Genomic DNA, 26090 nt, shown 5'->3' with positions numbered 1-26090 from the left:
TTCACTTACTTGCAACTGATAAGTTCCCATCATTTGGAAATGTGTAATGGCTCAACAGTTTTCAAAGGAAGCTTACCTATAATACTTATGAGCATGGGAAGGAGCTTTTAACTGCCCTCCAAAGAAAGAAAAGGTAATGGCATTGGGCATAAGATAACACTTTCTGGTTTAACTAATTGTTGAAAACAGATATCTCTTTACAATTAATATGTAAATAGACCATTTCTTCCACTTAAAATATCAGGCATATGATTCTCTCTCTTGATTTTTACTAGGAGACTAAACAAACTATCAGGGCAATACATAACTGTAACTTAAAAGAATCACAAGGGAATTTAGCTGGAATTCCTTGGCCTGTCTGGGGTTACATGTATTTCTGTGGGTAAGGGAAGCAGAAGCAGAGAAAAGCAAATCCCTTCTTATATTTTAACTTACATTTTATCAGTACATCTCTCTATATAGGAATCTCTGAACCTTGTAAAATTTAAGTAAAGCACCACACCCTCTGTATTAGAGGTATTTATTTGGAGATGCATTCTATTGAGAAAAGTAATGATCAGAAGAAAAGATTAGTATTATTAATGACAACTAACATGATTGACTGTGCTTTAAAAAAAATATGTAGCCTCTCTTTTTCTAGAGCCTTTGTTATTAAGGTGCCTTCCCCCTTTAGATTCCTTTATGATTCCCAATATGAGATACAGCATCCAAGCAGATTTAGTTCATTACCTAAAATATCAACATAATCAGACAACATTAAGTAAGCATATAGAAGATATTAGTCTTTTCACTTGGTCTGAATAGACGATATCAAATGAAGGAAAAGATATTTTACAACTGGCAGGGCAAAGTCAAAACACAATTCTGTCTACACTACTGCCAACAAATTTTCATTTGTTTTTGATCTGATTTTAAAATGTTGTAAATGTCTGGATTGCTAGAAAAAAAAAAAAGGGATACATTTTACCAGTTCCTGCATGGATATGGACTGAGAGGGCAGAGAGCCTCCTTCATAAATGAAGTTTTGGAGTAATGTTTTAGCTGATAAGAGCCTGGAAGAAGAATGCAATGTAATATGCATCTAAGTCTATCCCAGTCATGTAGCTGGTCCAATAAGATTATCACCCACAACAATCCTTGCTTCTTCCATAGATGAACTCATTTGTAAATCTGCAGCTTCGCCAGCCCAGTGGAAAGCATGTGTGGTATGTTTAGACCTCTTCCTGTTTCCCAATGTTTTTTTCTTCCTGTTTTTGAAGTTGAGATTACCATTTTAGTCCATTATAAATTAATGTACTTAAGTGGTAATTGTAGGATATGCACCAATCAGCAAAGCCTTTCACTTAAGCACTTTGATTTTGGTAAACTCCAAGATGGAGGGATATTTTCCAGCACCAAAGAAGTAAACAGAGATTTTCATCGACTTTGGCTGGAGTTGTATTAAGCCTAAGATGGAAAGCGAGTGCTGAAAATTGTCTGTTCATTAAAAGAGCAAAAGCCAGGGCTGAAAAATTATTCACTGTACTCTTATATATACACCTCATGACCTTCTTGTGGCATAGAAAGAAAAACTAAGGACCTCATGGTAATCACATGCTGTTTCTGAAATGAGCTTCCCCATTAACACAAAATGGGATAACAAACTGTTTCCATTAATTTATTGTATTGTCCTGTGATAATGAAAACTTAATGTTTACATGGGAAAACAAAAGCACATAGCGAATGAAGATCAGATCTCAAATTGTGTGTGTGATTTCTCTAAACCAAGGCTGTCCAACTTCTAAGCAGCCAGAGGCTGCACCAATGGGGACCACATGTTGCAAGTGCTTCCTCCCTTCCAGCACCTTGCATGCAAGCATCTGGGTGCCTCTCTATTTCTGAGGAGTGGACAGATCCCTGCTTCACCTTCAGCTGTCCATCCATGGGTTTCCCCACTTCACCATGACACATAGGTGCTCTGGGACGGAAGCTCCCCCAGCACCACAGGCTGCATTTCACTGCCCTGCCCCACTCCCTGGGACAGGTACATATAGTAGAAGCTGGAAGAAGGACAGGGAGCCCCAAGACCCCACTTGCTGCTGCAGCCAAAGCAATGAGGGCCATAGCAGCTAGGTGGAAGCCTCAAGGCCACATGTTAACACCTTGCAAACTTCATGAAGCCTATGGGGCTGCCAGTTAGACAACTCTGCTTTAAAAACTTTTCTTAGAAGATACAGATAGAATAGACTGTATGCAGCTTGTTAAGGAATACATGAAACCTTATTTTAAGAAACCCCTATGGGACTGGGAGAAAGGTTAATCAAAAGAGGGTGCTTGCTATTATATGGTTCAGGTCCTGCTGTTGGAAAGTTTGTTCTAAAAAAGAGAGTGTTTGTTATAAACAAGGCACATTATAATGAATTTTTATTGTGTGGCCCCCCTCTATATTCAGTTATTGTGGTCATAAGAAATTACTTCTTGTAAACAGAAGAGAAACATTGAATACAAGGACAGCTTCATTATGCTGGATTTTATATGTGCAGCTATTTTGCTTATTGGCCTATCAGATTTTAGCTGACAAACATATTCATACAGCTCATTTCACAATTAATAAACACTCTCCAATTTAAGCAAAGTTGTTTTGTAGAAAGGATGAGAGATTTGAAAGGAGATAGAAACTTTTTCAACCCCAAATATTTCTGTTTATGATTTGACCTGGAAGCCACAAAGGCAATGGAAAGACTCCCATTGGTTTTAATGGGCTTTGGCTCCAGCTTATACTGAATCTTTGTGTTTTCTTTAAATGGGAAAGGAACAGGAAAATGCGTACAAGTATTTGGAACAATGTTAAAATATAAGTGGAACACAAACACTTCACTGAAAGAGAGTCATGATGCTTACAAAAAGGAATTGTTTTTTGTTTTTCATAAAAGATATCTCCCAAAGCAGGCACCTCAAGCCAAAAGAGAAGGCTAAATATATGCAGTAGGGAAGTGTTTTTCATTTATTTTTTCATTTACAAGGGCCTTTACAAGAAAAGAAAGCCCACCAAACTTGTCATTCTATTTTTATTAAACAGAGTCACCCCAGTGTGCCTGAACTTTGCTGCATCCACTGTTTCCTGTTGGCAAAGTCAAGATCAGTATGAATACTGTCAGTATGCATGAAAACAGGATTCACGCTGCAGAAGCAATGTTTAGTTGACAGTTACCTCATTTATAATGATCCAGTGACAGTCAAAAGCAACCAAATTAGTTTCCACGACCTGAAATAGAGAACAAACCAGCTATCAGTCACCTTACTTATGAAAGCCTAAATAAATAAATAAATGGAGGCTTTTTGCAAATGACACACAAAAAAACCAAACAAACCGAAGCACATGTTCTGAAAGACTCATTATTCAGCTGAGGCTACAGAACCTTTAGCAAAATGCTGCTGAAGCATTTATATTTTTGTTTGACTTGCTAATTAAGCTCAGAAATATATTTCATTGAACGCATCAGAGAGAATAGGTTTCAGTTGACTGAGAAGAAAATGAAGACACTTTTGCATTAACGCTTTATTTTGAGATGGAGCAAAAAACCCCAAAAAAGCAGAGAATCAACAGATTCAGACAAAACCCCAAGACACTTTAGACTGGTCAATTTTCTGAAATCTCCAAGACATGATGCTCTCTCCTTATTCACCTATCCTGGACATATATCTGAGCAGGAAATGGGGAGGTTCTTAGAATAATAATCTGATGTTCATATGAACATAGAATAGGAAAGGGTAAAATTGAATTGGATATATGTCACAGAGGAAGTTGTCTAATTATAATGAATTGGTACTACTTTCTTTCCGCTCCTGTCAGTGGTTCCTGGTTTTCCTTCCCAATTCTACCCCTTGGTTCTTTATTTCCTGTTTTTGACATGATCCCAGAAGCTATGTGACATATCCAATATGCCATCTATCACTCAGACATGATCTTGCCTATCTCAATTCTGGTATGCTATTTTTTCCACATTATGGATAACAGTTCTTTGTGTCAGAAACAAAGAGGAAAATGAAGATGAGAGATTGGAGGGCTTCCGATGTTGCAAGATCAGGAGAAAGAGAGCTTCTGGTTCTGCTTTCCATAGAAAGGCTAGAAGTAGAGAGATGTCTTTTGTGGGAAAAGGCTAAAAAGAATGACAGACTTGGCTGAACACTTCTCCAGTAGTTCTACTGGATTTAGTATAAGTCACATTGACACTGGTATAGTCCCTCAAAATCAGGACAATCCAAGAGAAAAAAAAAACTAGTAAACCATGGATATTTGACTACCTCAACATTAAATAAATGAATAAAAAGTAAATAAATTAATAATGAATAAAATTGCACAAAACCACAAATCTAGAACTGGGGAAATTAATCACAGAGGAAAGAAGCCAAGGATAAGAATGCTGCTTTGTGAACACATAAAACAATAGTATGACATTTAAGTGAATGAAAGTCATAAGTGGCCTATTATTATTTGGACCAGTGCACAGTAATGGTATTTGGCTTTTAATGATAATTACCACAAATACTGGCAGCAAAGGATAATTGTAATTTATATTGCCAAAGGAGAATGGTAATTTATATGTCCAAAGGAGAAAGATGTAACTGGTTACTAAAACTAAAAACAGTATAAAATACCTAGTGCCAGTAGTTTCATTAATAATTCAGAGGTATTGAAATTGGGGACATTGTGGTTTAAGAGGCTCTGTATGTAAATAGACCTTATAGTAAGCATTCCCCACTACTGAAATGAAAATCTGGGAAAAAGAATAGCTATAATTCTTATGAATCTCTGAGTAAATGTAAACTTTTGTAGTAGATCCTGAATCCTGATCCAGCACTGAAGTTAGATTTATGTTCTCCATGTTAAGATAGCATATTTTGTCATGTTACTTAGACATTTTGTAGGGGTGTAGGTTGTAGCCGTGTTGGTCTAAGGATATAGGCAGACAAGGTTCCTTGGGTGAATTTGATATCTTTTATTAGACCAACCCAAATGGTTGGAGAATAGTTATTAAGCAAGCTTTCGGGTTCAAAAACCCTTCGTCAGGCTAAGGACGCTGCAGCAGTTGCTGCGTGCTCTTCCTGGATGGAATGAAAAGTAAACAAGCCAGGGGCTGGGCTGGGCTGGGCTGGGGAGTCAGTTGCCAGGCAGATTGTAATGTATCAAAAATCCAATGTCTGTGTTTAGTCCCTGATCTCTAGTATCCGGCAGGTTGATGAAATGGAGCTCATAGCACTGGATACTAGAGATCAGGGACTAAACACAGACATTGGATTTTTGATACATTACAATCTGCCTGGCAACTGACTCCCCAGCCCAGCCCAGCCCCTGGCTTGTTTACTTTTCATTCCATCCAGGAAGAGCACGCAGCAACTGCTGCAGCGTCCTTAGCCTGACGAAGGGTTTTTGAACCCGAAAGCTTGCTTAATAACTATTCTCCAACCATTTGGGTTGGTCTAATAAAAGATATCAAATTCACCCAAGGAACCTTAGACATTTTGTTGCATTCTACACATTAGCTTTTTTATGACATAAAGGGACACGATAAAATTGAACAATGAAGTAATATGAAGCAACACAACCTAAACTGCCTGGAAACTAAAACTCATGTGTCATTTTTGGGCATGTACTTTGTATCAAATCAGATGGTAGACAACCAATTCTAAGAAAAAAGTGAAGCTAGAAATGGGGTGAACAGTAATGTTTCCAGTGCCTGAAAACAAATATCATCCCTCCATATAACATTTCTAGTGTGTCATGCTGTAGGAAGTTACATTTAGACTAAATTAAGGTGAGCAGGGATACAAAATATGTTTTTTCTATATTTCTGATTTCATCAAATTTAAACATTGTACCAATGAGTCATGTTGATATACATGAAATTCTAGAGTTTCCAACTGAACCCAATCTCACCTGCTTGTTTTCTTGCCAGCTTTCCTGCCCAGTTTCTCAGCAGCCCACTTAGCAAGGGGCCAGGAAAACCCAACTTTTTGTGGTCCTAAGAGCTTCTCTCAGGTGTTTTGGCAGCCTGCCTAGGATCCACCACTCTCTGGAGAATTTGCCCTCAGTGTCCAGTTCTGTTTCATGGATAATTTCTGCTACTATGCATTCCAAATCAGAATGAAACCATAGTCCTAAATCTCCAAATCCTCTACAAAATGAATACACCGTATGTACTTGAATACAAGATGAGTTTTTTTAACCACTCAGTATGGGGTGAAAAGCCCCTCATCTTATGTTTGCATACAAGGAAACTTCATGAAGAACACTGTCTGTCATTAAACTGCTGCCAAAAGCAGCATGTTCTCAGCAATAGAAACCAACTATAAAGCTGACTAAATGCAGCCATCACTGTGCATGACTATAAAATGCATGGCCCATGTTGGGTAAATATGCTGATGGGAATCTACCGAAAGGATAGATTAGTGCAGCCCATCTGGGTATGATACATGGTAGTGCCCATTAAGCATATTCCCCCTCAGTGCTGACATTTTCAAGTCTTTGTAAGCATCCGCATTAAATACATTTTACTTCCTCTTCACTCCCCCAGATGAGCTGTGCCTTTCTTTGTCACTTTCAATAAGTTCTGCTTCTTCACCAGGGTCCCAAAGTGTTCATCCAGCATCCCTCTGTCTCCCTCCTTCTCAGCCTGTTGCATATGATTAGTGTGGCCCCCACCCTCCATGAGGTGAAGCCAGACCGGGTTGCCCTGTACCTCATCTGCATATAAATTTTTGGAGTATCCCAGGACTTATGGTTCCAGTCATGAGTGGGGGGCTAATTAGCACATGGATCCTTTGTGGGAGGAGAAGTATCTGGAGTATCACACATACTGAGGAGTGCTCAGCTGGGGGGGTCACCATGGCTTGAAATCCTGTTGACTCTAGTGGGGTCCAGTCCAGTGAACCATAGGATAAATAATGAGCCTTTTTGCATTGGACTAATATCATGCATAGTTTGTATTACATACAAGCAGGTGCCAAAGTGCTGCTTAAAATGTGCTTATGGAGTACCTGTGTTAAAACTTGCAGCAGTTTCAAAAAAGGTAGCATGCACCAATTCTGAATGAACCAAGTCTATGGGTAGTCTATGCAAGTTACTACAGGTATGTTTAATTTCAAGGTCATTTTGTTCAAATCTGTTCCTCATTTCCATGTAAAAAATTAGAACAGGCTACCCAGAGGGGTTGTGAACCCTCTGTCCTTGGAGGTTTTTAAGACCCGGCTAGACAAAATCTTGCTGGGATGATCTCGTTCAGGATGGTCTTGCTTTGAGCAGCGGGACTAGATGACCCTCCTGAGATCCCATCCAACCCTAATTTTCTATGATTCTGTGTGGTCTGGGAAAGTAGGATCTGACAGTAAGAACGGGGGGAAGGAGTTGCAGGGAGGCAGAGAGCATGGGGCTACTTGACCCACACCAGATTTAAATTTTCTCTGATGTAACACTGTGGGGGAGAGAATTTAAGGCAAACCTTCCAACCATTAGATTCTATACCTGGAAAATTGTAACAAATTGATTAGTGATCCATATAGACAATCTAAGTATTGCAGGGGTCATCTATATTTAAGTAAATATGGTACCATTCTTGCCTAGATTTAAGTAAAACAGAAAAAAAAGGAGGACTGCAGCTATGTCTAAGGCAACAAACATTCATGTTTTGGTCCAATTTACCTTCGATGTCAAATTTCATTCTGCATTATTTCATGTATTATATACAACCATGGGCATACCTAGGATTTTGAAAAGGGGGTTCAGGTGCTGTGGTGCATCACCACAAATGCAATACAACAGATTTTTCTCCAGTTAAAAAGAATCTAGAAGCGTTATAACATGCTAGGGGTCTCAGGCTTTATTATTCAGTTTAAGATTGAAGTAAAAACAAATATAACTTTATTAGCATGTACTTTAATGTGCTATAGCATATATTATGTATTAAAAACCAAAACAAACTAGGCAAAAAATAATCAAAAGATGTTTCATTAGTTTTGTAGTCATTTTATATTACATTCCCATCTCTTTCACATTCATAAAGCAACATTTATCCTTTCTGAACATCTTGACAGTGCATTCAATACTTCACTGAAAGTTATTTCCACAACCAAATTAATGTTCACCTGAGTTAACAATTTCACACCTGGATTAATGTTTTTAGCTAGAGTTCAAAACAGTCTGCAGGGCTGTGAAATAGGAACTACCTTACCAGGACTAGCTAAGAAACAGCAGAATTAAAGAAGAAAAGCTAATTTGATTAATGGAATACCAAGACTATTAAAAAAAGACAGAAGTCTTTAACACCCATAGAAAGAAGAGTTCAGAAGGAATCAGATACACTACAATGAGACATAACATCAACGGACACCCTCACTGCTGCCTGCTTCTGCCACTGCCAGGCAGTTGGTTTTAAACTTGGGGTGGATAAAGAAGCAAAAAGTGGTGGTGGTGGGGGGGAATACAATTTCACCTGTTCATTCCCCCCCCCCCCCCCCCCCCTTGGATTGGCCCCTGTATACAGCCAGATTTTGCATCTTCAGTTAACTAAACACACATTCAGTAGGTCAAGACTTTTGATTATTATTATTTTTTTAATTATATACCTATACAAATAAAACATTTATTTAGGGACTTTGGTCCCTACAAGTCACCACAAATATCTATGCTTCATAGTTAGTCATGTTCAATGAGCAATTCTGAATGTAACACAGGCCATTACAGCATGGATTTAAACCAGGGGTAGGCAAAATGACAGATCTGGCCAGTAGTCAGACTCCATTTCCCAAAAGCCCTGGCCTGCATGGCTGGGACCAATCTCCATAGAGGGAGCATGGCAGGGGAGGGCAGGGGGCTGCTCCAGAGCCACTGGGATCTTGTAGTGGGGGCAGCTTGGTTAGGGCCAAGACAGAGCCATGATCTGCAGTTTCCATGCTCCGGGCAGGGGCACACAGGCAGTGGATTGCAGGTCTGTCTTGGCTCCTTGCAGCAGTTACAGAGTGGTCCTGAGTCGGGTCAGAGCTGCAATCCACTGCCCCTATGCCTTTGCCCAGAGCATGCAGGCTGTAGATCGCGGCTCTGCCTTGGCCCCAACCAAGCTGCCCCTGACACAAGATCCCAGTGGCTCCGTAGCAGCCCCCTGCCCTGCTCTCCTGCACGCCCTGCCAGCATAGCTGGGGCTGGTCTCCATGGCAACTGCAGCCTTGCGCTATCATAGTACAGCTGCAGCTGGGGGTCTCCATGGAGGCAGGGACTGCTGGGAAATTGAATCCACTGCCAGCTGGACTATGCCTGCCCTTGATTTAAACAATACATCTACAACTTACTTTAGTTACATTCTGGGGAAAACTATTGCATGGGCACATGAACAAATTACTGGTTACATCCACACCACATGCTTACAGTACGGTAGTTCGTTACCACTGAGTAGTAGTAATGCATGGCATGAACAATGATGTGATGCAACTGCCCAGTTCTAATGAGCTACTGTGCAGTAAGCATCACCTGGAAGCTGTGCAGGAACGGTACTGTGCAGTAACACTGGTTACTGTGCAGTCATTGAGTACTTGGGTATGCAAGTACTCAATGACTGCTCTGTACAGTTAGCATCTTGTGTAGACATGGGCACTGAGAAGTAAATGAAGGCTGGCATGTGCAGTGCATCAGCTCTTCCTTCGTAACTGCTCATATTCATGTGCTTATTCCCTATCTGTGATCTCAGTGCTGAATTCTAATACCTAAAACAATTTAATCTGTAAAATAACAATCTTTTCCAGATAATCACATGCATGATTGATAAAATGAAGGGTGTCAGTCTTGTTACATATAAAGCTCTTGAATTGGAAACTCAAGTTCTGGGCTTCTAAAATATGTCTAACGTTCATGGTCAACAAATTAATTACATGGCTTGGCACAAGCAGATAAACTGCATTCTTAGGTCCTCAAGCTAATGCACTCAAAATTTCATGGCAGCAGTGGGTAGCAGCACATTCTTGGTGAATTGTCCTTGGCTTAGGAATTTACTTGCCTCCAAGATCTGTCAAAATTCAGATTTCAGCATCCTCACCTCTCTCAGGTGTTTTCCCACAGTTGAAGGTGAATGAGAGATGGGGTTGGGAACACAATGGAAAGGTTACCGCATTCCTCACCTACTATTACCACTGGTGTTTATATCTTAATGACACATTTTGATTATTATGTTAATACATTTTTATAGTACACTGACAGAGTTAAAGAGGGGTGGGGGAGAATTAATTAAATATTTTATTTACCTCAATTCCTATTTTGGAGCTTAAAAGAATATGATGTTCAGTGCTTCATTTTTTCCAAGCCTGTAATGTGGTAATATGCACAGTCTAACATAGTCAGAGATCCTTTTGATCAGCAATTATGAAGCACAAGCTGCATTATTATATTAAAACAGTAAAAAGAAAAAAAAAGTCCAAAGCCAGCACTAGCACAGCTTAGATCCAATTATCTGTCAGTAGCGCTGTCATTACTTGGACAAGACATGCCTTTACAGTCATGACAATGTTTCACAATGTCCTTGTGTCTCTACTGAGTTTGCAGTTTTACTCATTTACAGAGTCCACTATATTTTCACTGCAGAAGCAGGAGAGCAAATGAAGTTAGGTTAATGAGCAAAACAGAACATTTTCAGTTCTACTTACATTAAACCTCAGTATCCAAGACTAAAAGCCAACATAATACCACCACAGAGACCAAGAAATGATGCAGATTTGGAATGGGTTTTATTACTTATGTGTTCAGAAAGTTAAAACATCTATTCAGTTTCTGAGGGTGGTCCACAAAGATAAGAATATAATTTTTATTTGGCTTAAATTAATATCTCTAGGCATATCCAGCGAGATGGTATTCTGTGCAACAGTGTAATGGAACATACAAAACAACATGTGCAATGGGATAGAGGGCAGTAATTAAAGAGGGATCTGGTATCTGGTAAACTAAAAGCAATAAAACATTTTGGTAAGGGGAATGAAAACGTTGGTGAATTTAATAACCCAAATCTCTAAGTACTGTGCAGGTTTGGATTTCATCTGCCCACACTGCCAGCTTTGTGACAGAAAGTAGCGCTCTGCACACTTAAAAGGAAAAGGACAGATTGGAAATTTCCATAGGAGGCAGAAAGCAGGTGATTGCATTCTTTATGCAGCTCACATCTTAGGCTAAAATTGAGCTAAACTATAGTACGCATTCAAAATGAGAGTTGGATAACATATGAAAAAGGAAATCCTTCACCAGTATTAAGCAGAACAAAATTAACCCTTTGCAGAACTCAGATGGACCCATGTAGGTACATGAAGAGAATCCAAATACATCTCTCATTCTAATAAAGACAAATAATATTACAAGTACCTAATGGAAATTAAGACTTGGAGGACTGGCTTGGAATTCCAAAATAATGAAAACTCAATACATTAATTACTCTGTATCAACAGAGAAAAATTCCATGGGATTTCAGTTATTCTTATTGCACTGAAATATGAATTTTTTGTAAATTATATCTGCCTGCTGGTCATTTGCAACCAAACCGACATTAAACAAAGAACCTTGCACTAGTGAACTTGCAATTCTCCCTGCCTTTGTGTACCTGGCATTCCATTGCCAAGTATTATGCAAAAGATACAGACATCTGGATCCAGATGTGCAAGTATGTGTGGTTTGTGGTGCTACAAATCTCTTTGCAGCACCACAAACCACAAGAGTTGCACATTAATCAGTGTGCAGCACTGTTAATTTGCAGCGCCGGGGCAAAATTTGCTGTTGGGATTTCCCAGTAGCAAAACCACCGCAAAAAACAAAACAAAAAAACCCTCCACATGCTGCTCCCCAGCTGGCCGGGGTACAGAGTGCTTCAGCACAGGGGATGGCTAGCCCCTGGTGAGGCACCCTGCACCCCAGCCAGGTCCCAACCTGCAGCACGTGGAGCAGTGGGCAATGTGTCTCGCTGCAAAGCACATAGGCAGGGGTCTGCACTGCAGTGCAATGTAGCAGCACAAATTTGTGCCGCTAATATTTGTGCTGCTGCGCAGGCATGCCTTTGCTTGTGTGGACCCAGCCAATATGACCAACATGGCTACAGACTTCAAATATGACATTTCTTTTTCCCTTTCAGCGTTGTTCCTTTATATCTAGTCAGTTAAGCTATGGTGCCAATTTCTACAGCCATATCACAAAACTCTTCAATACCTAACAACAAAGCATCATGCTAGGAGACCAGTTTTGTACTTGACTTTAAAGAGCCAGATCCCCAGATGAGGTAAATCAGCATAGCTCCACAGAAATCAATGGATCAAAAGCCAGGAGGATGCATGCCAAGGAAAGGAATCATTGTTATATACTGCTGAAACAATGACACGAGCCATTCAAACTGAAAGCCAATATCTGCGAAAGGACAAAGAGAAGAAGGAGAAACAGAAAGAACTCAGTTCTGCCATCCTTACTTATACTGAATGGTAGTTAAATGAGAAGTCCTGCTGAAGTCCTGGGGCATAGTTGCATATGTGCTACTCTGTGTAAGGTAGGTGGCTTCTAAATTACACAGTCCTATTCATAAAAAGTCAGAAAAATTCCACTGGGTAGATAAAATACAATGTTCTTATCTTTGCAACTTTGGAAATGGGGATTCTACCGCTGCTTAAAATCATAGGTGGTAACACCAAATTAACAGTTACCCCTGACTCCTTATTAATATTGTGATCAAACATGGGTGCCATCAAAACAATATACAGCAACATGGCTAAAGGAGACAAGCTTTTTATTTTTCTAAATGGGCTGACTACACACCAAAGGAGATTTTGCAGAGATCAGAAAAATACTGTCAAGACAAGTGATGAGCAAGAAGCAGCCATCTGTCACCAGCAGTTACTCCAGAACTTATGAATCTTTGGAAAAGCCTGATAATTTATTACTACTTCTTCCATCATTCATTCTCAGACCTTCAGATAGGCTAAATGTAAGGCAATCTGAAGCAAATAAGCTATCCCCAGTGCCAGCATACAAGTTTATCTTACTTGCAATAAAATGCAAGTATGTAAAATCACTTCACTATATATAATCAGATTTAGCTATTTAGTGGAATAATATAGGTAAAAGTTCTCTACTAACTCACAGATACAGACCTAGCTTTGAACCCTTCTTCTGCTGGGTGAACCTGTAGGAACAAGTCCAAGATTATTTGATCCCCAATTTTAGCCACAGGGCTAATCTCAAGATTTAACCAGTATATAGTCCAAAACATGCATGTTGGTGAACCGATTCAGACTTGATGCCAATTGGTTTCTGGAGTCATAGAATCATAGAAAACTAGGATTGGAAGGGACCTCAGTAGGTCATCTAGTCCAACTGTCGGGTCAAAGTAGGACCATCCCCAGCTAGATAATTCTAGTCAAGGCTTTGTCAAGCTAAGCCTTAAAAACCTCCAAGGATGGAGATTCCACCACCTCTCTCAGTAACTTGTAGACTCCCCACCCCCGAGAAAGTTTTTCAATATTCAACCTAAACCTCCCTTGCTGCAACTTGAGACCATTGCTCCTTGTTCTGTCATCTGTCACCAATGACAAGAGTCTAGTTCCATCCTCTTTGGAACCATCCGCCAATTCGTTAAAGGCTGCTATTAAATCCCTCCTCAGTCTTCTCTTCTCCAAACCAAAGTTCCATCATCCTCTCCTCATTAGTCTTGTGCCCAGACCCTGAATCATTTTTGTTGCTATCCACTGGACTATCTCCAATTCATCCACATCCTTTCTATAGTGAGGGGCTGAAAACTAGACTCAGTACCCGAGATGTGGCCTCACCAGTGCAAAATAGAGCGGAATAATTACTTCCCTCAATCTGCTAGCAATGCTCCTACCAAAGCAGCCGAGTATGCTGTTAGCTTTCTTGGCAACAAAGGCACATTGCTAACTCATATTTATCCTATTGTCCACTGTAACCCCCAGGTCCTTTGCTGCAGAGCTGCTGCTTAGCCAGTCAGACCCCAGGCTGTAGCGGTACATGGGATCTTTTCTTGCTAAGTGCAGGACTTTGCACATGTCCTTGTTGAACCTCATGAGATGCCTTTCAGCCCAATCCTCCTTTCTTTCACAGCCCAATTTGTCTAGGTTGCTCTGAATCCTAGCTCTTTCAGTGTATCTACTACACCCCCCAGCTTCGTGTCATCCACAGACTTGCTGAGAGTGCAATTCAATGCATCTTCTAGATTGTTAATGAAGGTATTGAACAAAATTGGCCCCAGGACTGACCCATGGGGCACTCCAATTGACACTGGCTGCCAGCTAGACATTACTACCTGTTGAGCCCAACAATCCAGCCAGCTTTCTATCCACCTTTCATCCATTCCATACTTCCTCAGCTTGCTTGCAAGAATGTTGTGAGAGACTATCAAAAGCCTTTCTAAAGTCACAGTGTATTATGTCCACTGCTTTCCCCACATCCACAGAGCCAGTCATCTCATCATTGAACACAATCAGGTTGGTTGGGCATGACTTGCCCTTGGTGAATCCATGCTGAATGTTCCTAATCACCTTCTCCTCCTCCTCCAAGGGCTTAGAAATGGATTTTTTGCGGACCTGCTCCATGATTTTTCTGAGGACTGAGGTGAAGCTGACTGGTCTGTAGTTCCCTGGATCCTCCTTCTTCCCTTTCTTAAATATAGGCACTATGGCCATCTATACACATGCTCTGAGGTGGGGGGGTAAGGGGGGAACTTGAATTAGAGTGGCTTTGAGAGCTACTCTAATTAAAGCACCCACAGTGTCAAGTGTATTCAAGGTCCTGTGCTTCAAAGTGGTGGCAAAGGAGTTTTAACTAAAGGTTGCTTGATAAGCTTTAGTTAAAGCACCCCCACCATCATTTTGAAACATGAAGACACTGAATAGATGTGAGGCAGAGGATGCTGGAGCATACTAATTATTAAGCTCCAGCAGACTCACAGCAGACTTAATTGAGCAGACTAATTAGCATGCATCAGAGCAAACGTCCATCATGTGTGTTGGTGCCCTATATTTGCCCTTTTCCAATGGTCTGGGACCTCCCCCAATTGCCATTCATTTTCAAAGATAAAGGCCAGAGGCTCTGCAATCATATCAACCAATTCCCTCCGTACCCTTGGATGCATTGCAACTGGCCCCATGAACTTGTACATGTCCAGCTTTTCAAAATAGTCCTAAACCTATTCTTTCACCAGTGAGAGCTGCTCACCTTCTCCCCAAATGGTGTTACCCGGTGCAGTAGTCTGGGAGATGACCTTGCCTGTGAAGACTGAGGTAAAAAAAGGCATTCAGTACTTCAGCCTTTTCCTCATTATCTGTCACCAGGCTGCCTCACCCTGCTCTGCCCTCCCTGCCCCCCTGCCCATTCAGTAAGGGACCCACACTTTCCCTGATGTTTTTCTTGTTGCTAACATACATGTAGAAACCCTTTTTGTTACCTTTCAAGTCTCTTGCTAACTGCAACTCCAATTGCGTTTTGGCCTTCTGATTTCATCCCTGCATAACCAAGCATTATTCTTATACTCCTCCCAAGTTGTTTGTCCAAGCTTCCACTTCTTATAGGCTTCCTTTTTGTGTTTAAGCTCACTGATGAGTTCTCTAAGCCAAGCTGGTCACTTGCCACATTTGCAATTTTTCCTACACATTGGAATGACTTGTTCCTGCACCCTCAGTAAGGTTTTTCTAAAATACAACCAGCTCTCCTGGACATCTTTCCTCTTCAGACTGGCCTTCCAGGAGATCCTGCCCATCAGTTCCCTGAGGGAGTCAAAGTATGTGTTTCTGAAATCCAGGGTCCATACTCTGCTGCTCTCCTTTCTTCAGGATCCTGAACTTGGTCATCTCAGGGTCACTCCTGCCCAACTTGCCATCCACTTGTACACCCCCCACAAATTATTCCCTGTTTGTGAGCAGTAGGTCAAGAACAGCATTGCCCTTAGTTGGTCTCTCCAATATGTGCACCAGGAAGTTGTCCCCAGTACTCTCCAAAAACATCCTGGATTGCTTGTGCAAAGCTGTATTGCCCTCCCAGCAGATGTCAGGGTGACTGAAGTTCCCCATGAGAACCAGGCAGACAAGGTTCCTTGGGTGAATTTGATATCTTTTATTAGACCAACCTAAATGGTTGGAGAATAGTTATTAAGCAAGCTTTCGGGTTCAAAAACCCTTCATCAGGCTAAGGAAGTTTCAGCAGTTGGTGTGTGCTCTTCCTGGATGGAATGAAAAGTAAAGAAGCCAGAGGCTGGGCTGGGGAGTCAGTTGCCAGGCAGATTATAATGTATCAAAAATCCAATGTCTATGTTTAGTCCCTGATCTCTAGTATCCAGGAGGTTGATGAAATGGAGTTCATAGGCTCGTCTCTGGGAAGTGTTGTGTAAGTTTCCCTTGAGGTTCAGGACTGAGAGACTGGAGAGAGAGTGGCCCTCCTGTGAGAAATGTGCCCACACTGGTAATGGGGTATTTCTCTCTTTGATAGATTTCCGGTGTGCGTTCATTCTGGTGCGCAGTTGTTGTCTGGTCTCTCCTACATATCTTCCATCGGGGCATTTGGTGCATTGGATGAGGTATATTACATTTCTGGAGGTGCAGCTGTAAGATCCTGGGATGCTGATGGCTCTGTTGTGGGGTGTAGTAATAGTGGGGGTGGTGGAGATGTGTTGGCAGGTTTTGCATTTCTTGTCCTGGCACGGTCTGGATCCTTTTGGTGTGATCTGGGCTTGAGGAAGTTGGTTTCTGGTGATGAGGTTGGCGAGGTTCGGTGCTTGTTTGAAGGCTACGATGGGTGGCTCTGGGAAGATCTTTTTAAGAATAGGGTCTCATGAGAACCAGGGCCTTTGATCAGGAAACTTCCACTTGTCTGAAGAAAGCCTCACCTACCTCATCCTCCTGGTTTGATAGTCTATAGCACACACGCACCGCAACATCACCCTTGTTGCTCTCCCTTTAACTTTAACCCAGAGACTCTCAACTGGCCTATCTCCAGTTTCATACTGGAGCTCCAAGCAATCAAACATCTCTTTTGCATAAAGCATAACTCCTTTTCCTCTTCTCCCCTGTCTATCCTTCCTGAACAGTTTGTACCCATGCACGACAGTGCTCCAGTCATGCAAATTATCCCACCAAGTCTCTGTTATTCCAATCATGTTAGAGCTCCTTTACTGTGTGAGGACTTTCAATTCTTCCTGCTTGTTTCCTAGGCTCCATACATCCATGAGATGTCTAGTTTAGTTGATTACTTTCTCAGGAAGAATGAGGCTTCCTCTGCTGCCTTCTCCAGGTTCCCTGCTTCCCCACTTACTTCAGGGCTTTGTTCTCCATCCCCTGGTGAACCTAGTTTAAAGCCCTCCTCATCAGGTTATTGAGCCTGCCTGCAAAGATGCTCTTCCCTCTCTTCATCATGTGGATCCCATCTCTTTCTAGCAAGCCTTATTCTTGGAACAATATCCCATGGTTGAAGAAGGCAAATCTCTGCTGGCGACACCACCTGTGCAGCCATGCATTGATCTGCAGGATGTGTCCACTCCAGCCAGGGCCCTTCCACTTGACTGGAAGGGTTAGATTGGAAGGAGAGCATGACTGGTGCCCTCATCCCCTTCAGCCTTGCATCCAGAGTTCTGTAGTCAATCTTGATCTGCTCAGGGTCACCCCGGCAGTATCATTGGTGCCCACATAGATAAGCAGCATGGGGTAGTAGTCAGAGGGTCAGACAAGACTTGGTGACATCTCAGATCTGGGCTCCAGGCAGGCAGCAGACCTTCCAAGACAACAGGTCAAGCCAGCAGATGGATCTCTCCATCCCCCCTGCAGAAAGGAGTCTCCAACTACCACCATCCATTGCTTCCTCTTCATGGCAGTGGTCTTGATCCTCCCCAACTTGGGGATTCCTGGTCTGGCCTCTTCCACCAATGGTATGTGCTCTTCCTCCTCTGCTGCTACCACTCTGCATCTATTGTCTAGGCAAACCACCACACATGGGGATGATGACTTCTTGCTGCCAGAAGATACAAACTTCCAGCTCCCACATTCCTGGGAGTCCATGCCCTCTTCCTTTTCTAGCACCAGCTCTATCAGTCCTTCCTTCACAGTCCTAGAAGTTTCCTCCAGCATGGAACTGATGAAGTTCTCATGCCAGAGGATGCTTTGGAGCCTTGCTACCTCCTCTTGTAGCTCTCTTGCCTTCTCCCAGAGGGACACCTTCAGAAGGCACTGTTTACATTACCGACACTCCCCAACCTGGCTGACAGTGGAAGAAATCTGCAAGCCACAGTCTGCACAGCATGAAACAGGACCTGGGTGGAAGCCTCAACAGTGGGTAGTCCTGCCTGGACACACACCTCACAGGTTGAAGCAGAGGAAGAGCTGGAAGTGGCCATGGCTCTAGGGTTGTGAAATCCTCCATCCATATCTCTGGGTCTTCTAATCTTCTGCCTCTCATTTCATGCCTCTCTTTCCAAGCAGAGTCTCCCTAGCAAACTCCACTGTAGCTGGCCTGTTTGCTGTTCTCTGATTTGAAGTATTCCCTTTCCCCTGCAACCTCTTTTCGCTCAGCAAGCTTACAGTGAAGGAATGCTAGAGAGAGTTTCTAAGAAAACTCCCCCTCACTCTGGACTCGAATTAAACAAGAGGTTTGAGTCTTGGTTTAGCTGCTGAGTTTTAGCTGCTAAAATAAAACGATGTAGTTAGTCAGTCCCAAATAAATATGTTTTAAAAAGAATCTGACCTTTCAGGCTGCCCTTCAAAGAGAGAGGTGGCAAACTGACTTTCATCGATTTATAGATTGTAAGAGGCTGAAAGGGACTTTGTTGTAAACTGAAAGCAAACTTCTTGCAAACTGTCCTGTTTGCTGCTCCCCTAGTCACTTGGGCTGCCTCCTTATATACCTCTCCTAGGCCTAGACTGGTTAGATCCCTTTGTCACACCCAGGTGGCAATCAATTAGCAATCAGTCCACTCAGTTGCTCAGAGCACATGCCCAAGCACACAAACTCACCAAACAGCAAGCCAAGCACATGGCAATCCTGGCTCAATTCTCTTCCCAGAACAGGATCTGGTGTTTGGTGCCTGTTTCCTCTTTCCCTCCCTTCTCTTGCTCCTAGCAAACTACTTGCAGACTGTCCTATTTTCTTTTTCCTGTTTGCTGCCTATGAAACTCAGTCAAACCCAGCCTATCCAGAATGTCTTGTTATAGTAGTATATAAACTAGCTTGCCCATCTCTCAAAACCCTGCACATTGCCTATAGGAGCCTCTCTTGAAAGAAGTGGGACATCTAAAATAACTCCATCCATCTGGCTTTATTTCCCACCTCCCTCAAAGTGCAGGCAAAAGTCTCTGGGTCATAATCTGGCCTTACTTTCACCCGGCCTTCTATTTGCCTTTCAGAACCTTCCTCCCACAGAACCATCCTACCCATGAATCACATTTTTTCCCAAGAACTTGCATGAATCAATCCTGTAAGCTGGTTGTGGTATTTCTCTTGTCCCTGTGGGAATTGAAGGTAGAAATTCAGAATCTGCTCTCACCACAATTGGCAACCACATGGTCTACTGATATGCGATTAACATAAAAAGATTTAGTCACTTTATCTTTTCCCTCCTTTAATACAGGGGTGTCTATAGATGTTTGATATTCATAGCATATTTCAGCATAAGGTAGCACAACTCTGCTTCAGTTGCCTCACACTGGGCACGTCAACATATGCCTATTAATGAGCAGCAATAAACACTGGAGCTTATTGCTTCCAGGTACACATCTGCACATGCCCCCAGGATTCTGGCATGTTGATTTGGGGTGGAGTAGCCCTGGTTGGCAGGGAGCCTAGGGGATCAGCTTGCCAGCCTGGGGCTGCTCCCCCAGGCTCAATGTACTGTGGAGGGGCTGGCTGGGGCATGAGGTGCTCCAGCATGGGGCTAGCTGGCAGGCAACCCCTGCACTGAAGCACCCTTGTGCCCCAGCCAGCCATGACAGCATCTATATGTGCGCTGCTGCACAATAAACTCTAGCCTAATAGGGTGCACATGTAGATGCTGAGGTATTTGCTGCAAAGTTAAATAGTCTGCTGCACCGTAAGTGCCTTATGTAGATGCTCCCACTGTCTTCAGCTTGCATCTATTATAGGTAAGTGCTGGCCTTCCACCCCAGAAGACCATCCTCCTTTAATGGCAGAGGGAGTGCTTTAGATTAAATCCAAAACCAAGTCTTCATACCAAGCAAGCTAAAATTTTAGCCCCTTCTTGCCCCCTTGCAGGCAACTATCCACTTCCCCCAGCTGCAACAGACTGCTCTCAAACCTAACTCTCCACCCTCCCCAGGCTCAATCAAGTTAACAAGCTAGGCCAGACCTACTTCTTCCTTCCAAAAACTTTGGGCAGGTTGCAATCCACACAGAGCTCCCAGCTTTGTCTCACACAGGAGCAGTTGTCTGTTCTCCATTATCTCTAACCCTCCACTGCTGGGGTTTTCTCCTTTTAAAACTTCCTCTGAGACCAATAGCCAACCCAAGTGCAATGGAATGGGGACAAATTTAGTCCATGTCAGTTCCTGAATTCCTTCTCAGCTGGTGAAGAGCCTGCATACCAACATATATGCACCACCAAAAACAATATTCAGACAGGAGGAAGAAAAAACAAAAGCTTTCCTTATGGCATATTGCTCACAACATGTTGCCAGGTGCTCAGATACTGTTCTAATGGAATTTTATGGTGCAAGGGCAGGACTTTAAAAAGTCCCTGAATGACTAAGGAACAAGGGCATCATTGGAAAAATCTATGAAACTGGTGCTCCCAAGGTTCTTTGGACTTGAAAATCCTACCTTTAAAAGGTATGCAGAGAGATAACACTAATATCTTAGAGTAGAACTAATTAATTGGGTCACAGGATTATGTTAACTTCTGCAGCCCAAAAAGGTCAATGGAAAGAAAGATCAACACAATCCAGAAATTGGCTGTGATACATTAATCAGAATGTGGGCAGAACAAAACACACAGACAACAGCTGATAGTATAGGAAACTATGGAAGAAATGGATGATACAGTAATTCCTGAGATTGGAATGCAACTTTACCATCTTTTTTCTTTCTTTGAATTCAACATGCTCCTTTCATTTTTTTTCCTCTTTCAAGTAATATTCATGACTGTCCTTTGCTATCATAAGGTTAAAATAAACATTTCATGTTGTTACCCATGGCATGTATGATAAAAAACAATACAGTTCCCCAATTATCTAAATTGCAGGTCCATAGTTTAATACATATTTTTACCCTACAAATACCAACTGGGCAGTTAGCTCAACACTCTAAGGCAATAGACAAAACAGTATAATTCATTGGTAGTGAGGAAATATTTAACATAACTGTTTATTGATCAAACTTATAAAGTTGTCATAACATTATAGTACAGTATAAAGTTATATTTCTCTTATATTACAATGAACATACATGACATAGAAGTGTGTGTGTGGTTTTCCCCATTTCTTTTTGTTTTTATCATTCCAGTTTTTTTCATGCCATTGAAACCTAGCAAGATCAAGATGGCATCACATAATCCTCTGTGCTGGCATTGACCGACAAAAAGTATTTTTAGAAGTGCGGTCTTAGTCGAGTTTCCCTTTGAGTTTAGCAGGAACTCTATAACTCCACACTATCTGTATGCAAACAGCCACTATTGATACTATACTCTGTGCCTGCAGCCTTATAGTCTGAGCTCCACTCTTCCAGCTGGAAGACTGTTCAACTGCTTTCATCCAAGGCCACTAGCCATTGTTGCCAATGTTATTTCACAGACCAGTTGTCTTGTAATCATTGTTACAGTTGAATAGGTGGATATTCTTATGCCTTTGCCCACTTCTCTTACTCAAGACACATAGCAATATGTTGACCTCTGAGATTTAGCCAAAAACATGTTCTATTCTCTCTTCGTCTGTGAGGCAGAACGGTGTCCATTTAAAAAAAAAATAAAAAGACTGGGAAAACTCAGATACCATTTCCTATGATTCCTTACACTTCCTAAAGATGAGGTGCTTTTGGTGGTTTGGGCAACCGCAATAGTTTCCTGTGGCATAGATGGCTCTTCAGTCAGTACTATGGAAAACAGAAGATGCAAACAAATGCCTATTCGTTACTCAATGTGCAAAAGAATAGTAAGAGAGATTATAAGAAACCCTGAAAGCTAAATTTATCTGATTTTACAGATGGGAACAAAAATGAGAAAAAGAAAGAAAAACAGATCCACTGCCTCATCTCTATACTTACTGCTGGAGATGCATCAAAATTCATTCAGCCCCACAGCGGCTATACTTGGAATCTCAGAGGCTGTTTCTAGCTCCATTTTTTTCTAGAAGCTCATTCATGAAACTGCTGCCATTGTATCAGAATGTCTGCAATAGTACAACTTTGCTTTGGATCTTAGCCCTTGAACTTTTTGGTGGGGAAATCAGTTGCTGATTCCTAAAGCTCATTCTTGCACACCAGAAAAAATCTCTCTTCACTGAGTAGCAGTATTTTGGGGGCCTACTTTTTTTTAGAACTATCCATTTCCAAAATTCAGGAAAAAAAAATATGCAACTTTTATGACCGTGTGTGTGTGTGTGTGTGTGTGTGTGTGTGTGTGTGTGTGTGTGTATTAGAGCAATCACAACCCTTAACTGAGTCTTCTATCACTGGGATTTACTCTGGTGCAAAAGGGAATACTGTACACCATGGATGAGAGTTCCCAGAGAACTTCCTTAGGTCAATTGCTATTTAATCCCCAATCAATGAAAATCAAACTTCTAAATCACTATAGAAAAGAGGTCTGATATATAAGGCTTTGCATTTTCAGTCTCCTCCTTCAGACAACTGAGATGGCAATGTTTCTAATCCTTTTCAATTCAGCTTGTCTCATGAGAGTTTTAAATCGCTTCTGAAAGAAAAAAAAATTAGTCCAACTGCTAAAAAGGCCTGATCTATTTCCCCTTTTTTCAGATTTATTTCAAAAGAAGATAGTTTTAAACTAAAGGAAATTGAGTTATTCCACTAAATAATTAGTTTTATATTGACTTGGCTTGCCATTCTAATTATATTTTAGAGAATTCAAGCTCTAGGGAAGAATTAATCTCCCTAGCTTTAACTGGAATTTTAAGAGAGACAGAGTTCAGCTGGAGGGGGGGGGGGGGGAGGGGAGGGGATCAGCTCTATGCCAAAGATGTGTATCAAAACAAGTCAAGAATTAAATTTTCAGTATGGGTAAATTAAGAAAATGTCATTAATATCATATAACATTTGACCAGAATCATTAAAGAACAAATATTTGGAATACCCAAGTGAAAACACTTTTTGTCTAGCATCAGTTGTGTCTTAAAATTCTGCATTTCCAATGTGTTTTAAAAGAACTAGACAATATTTGCTGCATAGGAATCATACACTAAAGATACAAAAAAAAGAAAGAAAAAAAAAGACATTTAATGATTTATGGATATTTGTTAAACAGCTTTCATTTAATCAAGGGCTATTTTATCTTATGATATTTTGTTCTTGCTATGGAAGATTTGATATCTTCTGGTATGGAAAAGTTTGGTTGTTTAAGTGGGCGCAAGCCAAATTTGGAATAACCACTATGAGAAAATGTACAAGTCTGTTATGAGATACCTGGCTTCAAATTAAAGTCTGGTGCATGGTATCATATAGTCTATCATTGAGACAGTTGCCAGAATGCAGAAGAATGGCATGTCTCAGCTATCAGCATGGTATATTATTCCTATGGGAGTTGCAGGTTTAAAAAAAAAAAATAGGGAACCTCAAATCTTCATGACAGCCAGCATGAATTTGTTGCCGGTAGGTCTTGCCTGGCCAATCTCATTTCCTTCTATGACCAGGTGACTTATCACTTGGACAAGGGAGAAGAGATTGATGTCATATATCTGGACTTTAAAAAAAACAACCTTTGATCTGGTGTCCCATGATCTCATGGAAAAATTGGCCAACTGTGGCCTCAGCTACCTGACAGTCCACTGGCTGGGGAATTGGCTCTGAGATCTGACCCAGAGAGTGGTAATTGACAGAAGTGAATCATCATGGTGCTCTGTAAGCAGTGGCGTCCCCCAAGGCTCCATCCTTGGACCTATACTCTTTAACATATTTATTAATGACATGGGCACTGGTGTCAGAAGTGGACTGGTCAGGTCCGCCGATGACATCAAACTTTGGGGTAGAACATCCAAACTCAAGGATAGGCTGGTGATCCAGGCTGACTTTGATAGGCTTAGAAAGTGGACAGATAAAAACCTGATGACATTCAGTATGGCAAAATACAATGTACTCCACCTCAGGAGAAAAAAACCACGCATCACACTTATAGGCTTGGCAGTCCTACATTTCCTAGCACCCCGGCCAAAAGTGACTTGGGGGTCATGACTGACCACAAGATGAACATGAGCCACCAATGCAATGTCACAGCTGGTAAAGTGAACAAAACTCTGGCTTGCATCCACAGATGCTTCTCAAGCAAATCTCAGGATGTCATCCTCCCTCAGTACTCAGCCTTGGTGAGGTCACAGCTGGAGTACTGCATCCAATTCTGGGCTCCACAATTCAAGAAGGATGTCGAGAAGCTTGAGAGTCCAGAGGAGACGCATGCACATAATCAGAGGGCAAGAGAACAGGCCTTATGAAGAGAGGCTGAGAGCTATGGGACTCTTTAGCCTGGAAAAGTGCAGGCTCAGAGGTGACCTGGTGGCAGCCTATAAGTACACAAAGGGCATGAATCAGGATTTGGGGAAATGCCTATTCACCAGAGCGCCCCAGGGGATGACAAGGTCCAATGGTCACAAACTCCTCCAAGACCGTTTTAGGCTGGACATAAGGAAAAACTTCTTTACCTGAGCCCCCAAGGCCTGGAATAGCCTCCCTCCAGAGGTGGTGCAAGCACCTATTCTGGACTCTTTTAAGAAATGTCTGGACGCTTATCTTGCTGGGATCCTTTGACCCTAACTGACTTCTTGTCCCTGAGGCAGGAGGCTGGACTCAATGATCTTCTGAGGTCCCTTCCACTCCTAATGTTTAAGAAATCTATGAAAACCATTAACACACTAACCTCTTACAAAACTCCTTTGTCCAGGAAAGAGTAATAATTTTTTCTCTGTCCCTTTGCCTTTTCAGAAGAAAAAATGCCGTGCTTCTTTCCTCCATCTCTTTTCTGACTTCTCGTTCTCCATCTTGTCTGCATCTTGATCCACACAGTACTTCAATTCATATACTGCCAACTCCAAACCCTCTTTTGATGAAAGCCAGTCCCTTGACCAAAAGCAGGTTTGTCACCTTCCATATAGCTAATGTCACACAAAGTAGTATGGTTCTCAGCCTCTGTGGGTGTGTCTACATGAGATGTTTTACTGTGCATTACATTAATCTATTACACAATAAAGTATCAGTGTTTACATGTGTGCAGCAATTACTGCACTGTAGATTAGTGCAATGCACTGTTTTCTAGTACCTGTAGTTACAGGTACTAGAAAGTAGCACATTAAAATAATGAGCCGAAGCACACGTGTAGACATTGACCATGAGCAAACTGCTCCCAGTCAGCCTAGGCAAGAGGGGGCCACAGAGAGCGAGAAGACCAGTTCCAGCTTGGTGGGATGCTGCCTCTTAACTACAGGTCCTGATCTCCACATGGCTGGGAGGCAGCTGTCCGGCAACCAGGACAGCTGTTTCCGACCCTGCCGAGATTGGGACCAGCTCCCATGTCCAGAGGCCCAGTTAAATGTGCCCGAATTCTCTACAAAAAAAATCAGGCACATTAATTGAAAACGCAGATGTGCCCTATGTCTCCAGCCCTTTGTGCATTAACCAATAAAGCATCATTTCATATGTTAAGTCACAGTCCAGATTGATCACCCTCAAAAATCAATACAACCCCTGGCATACCCATTGCACAAAAGGGCAGTCCCAAAATACATGCGGTACAGATTCTTCAGCCCCACAACCCTCTCTTGGGCATGTTGCCAGTCTTACCAAACTCCATTTATGCTGCATGTCCCTCACGGGAAGAGTATTCCATATTATCATTCATACGATATCCATATGTTCTCTTTTCAATCTATTATCTGTCATT

General features: G+C 41.8%; 1 protein-coding gene across 5 annotated transcripts in view; it reads right to left on the bottom strand.

Annotated features, from left to right (window-relative positions):
• The window catches only part of GRID2 (glutamate ionotropic receptor delta type subunit 2), a 1388363-nt gene that overhangs the window by 467463 nt on the left and 894810 nt on the right, over positions 1-26090 (bottom strand). For 4 of the 5 annotated variants that reach the window (XM_019488092.2, XM_019488089.2, XM_059722324.1 and 1 more), the window contains exon 5: positions 3191-3244. The exons of the other annotated variant lie outside the window; for it this stretch is intronic. In XM_019488092.2, coding sequence (XP_019343637.1) covers positions 3191-3244 — 54 coding nt within the window. The remainder of the gene's footprint in view (positions 1-3190; positions 3245-26090) is intronic. 5 annotated transcript variants of the gene reach the window in all.

This window comes from Alligator mississippiensis, chromosome 2, assembly GCF_030867095.1.
Source record: "Alligator mississippiensis isolate rAllMis1 chromosome 2, rAllMis1, whole genome shotgun sequence".
Lineage (NCBI taxonomy): Eukaryota > Metazoa > Chordata > Crocodylia > Alligatoridae > Alligator > Alligator mississippiensis.
Note: the sequence above shows the minus strand (reverse complement) of the source record. Positions and strands in the feature narration are given on the sequence as shown.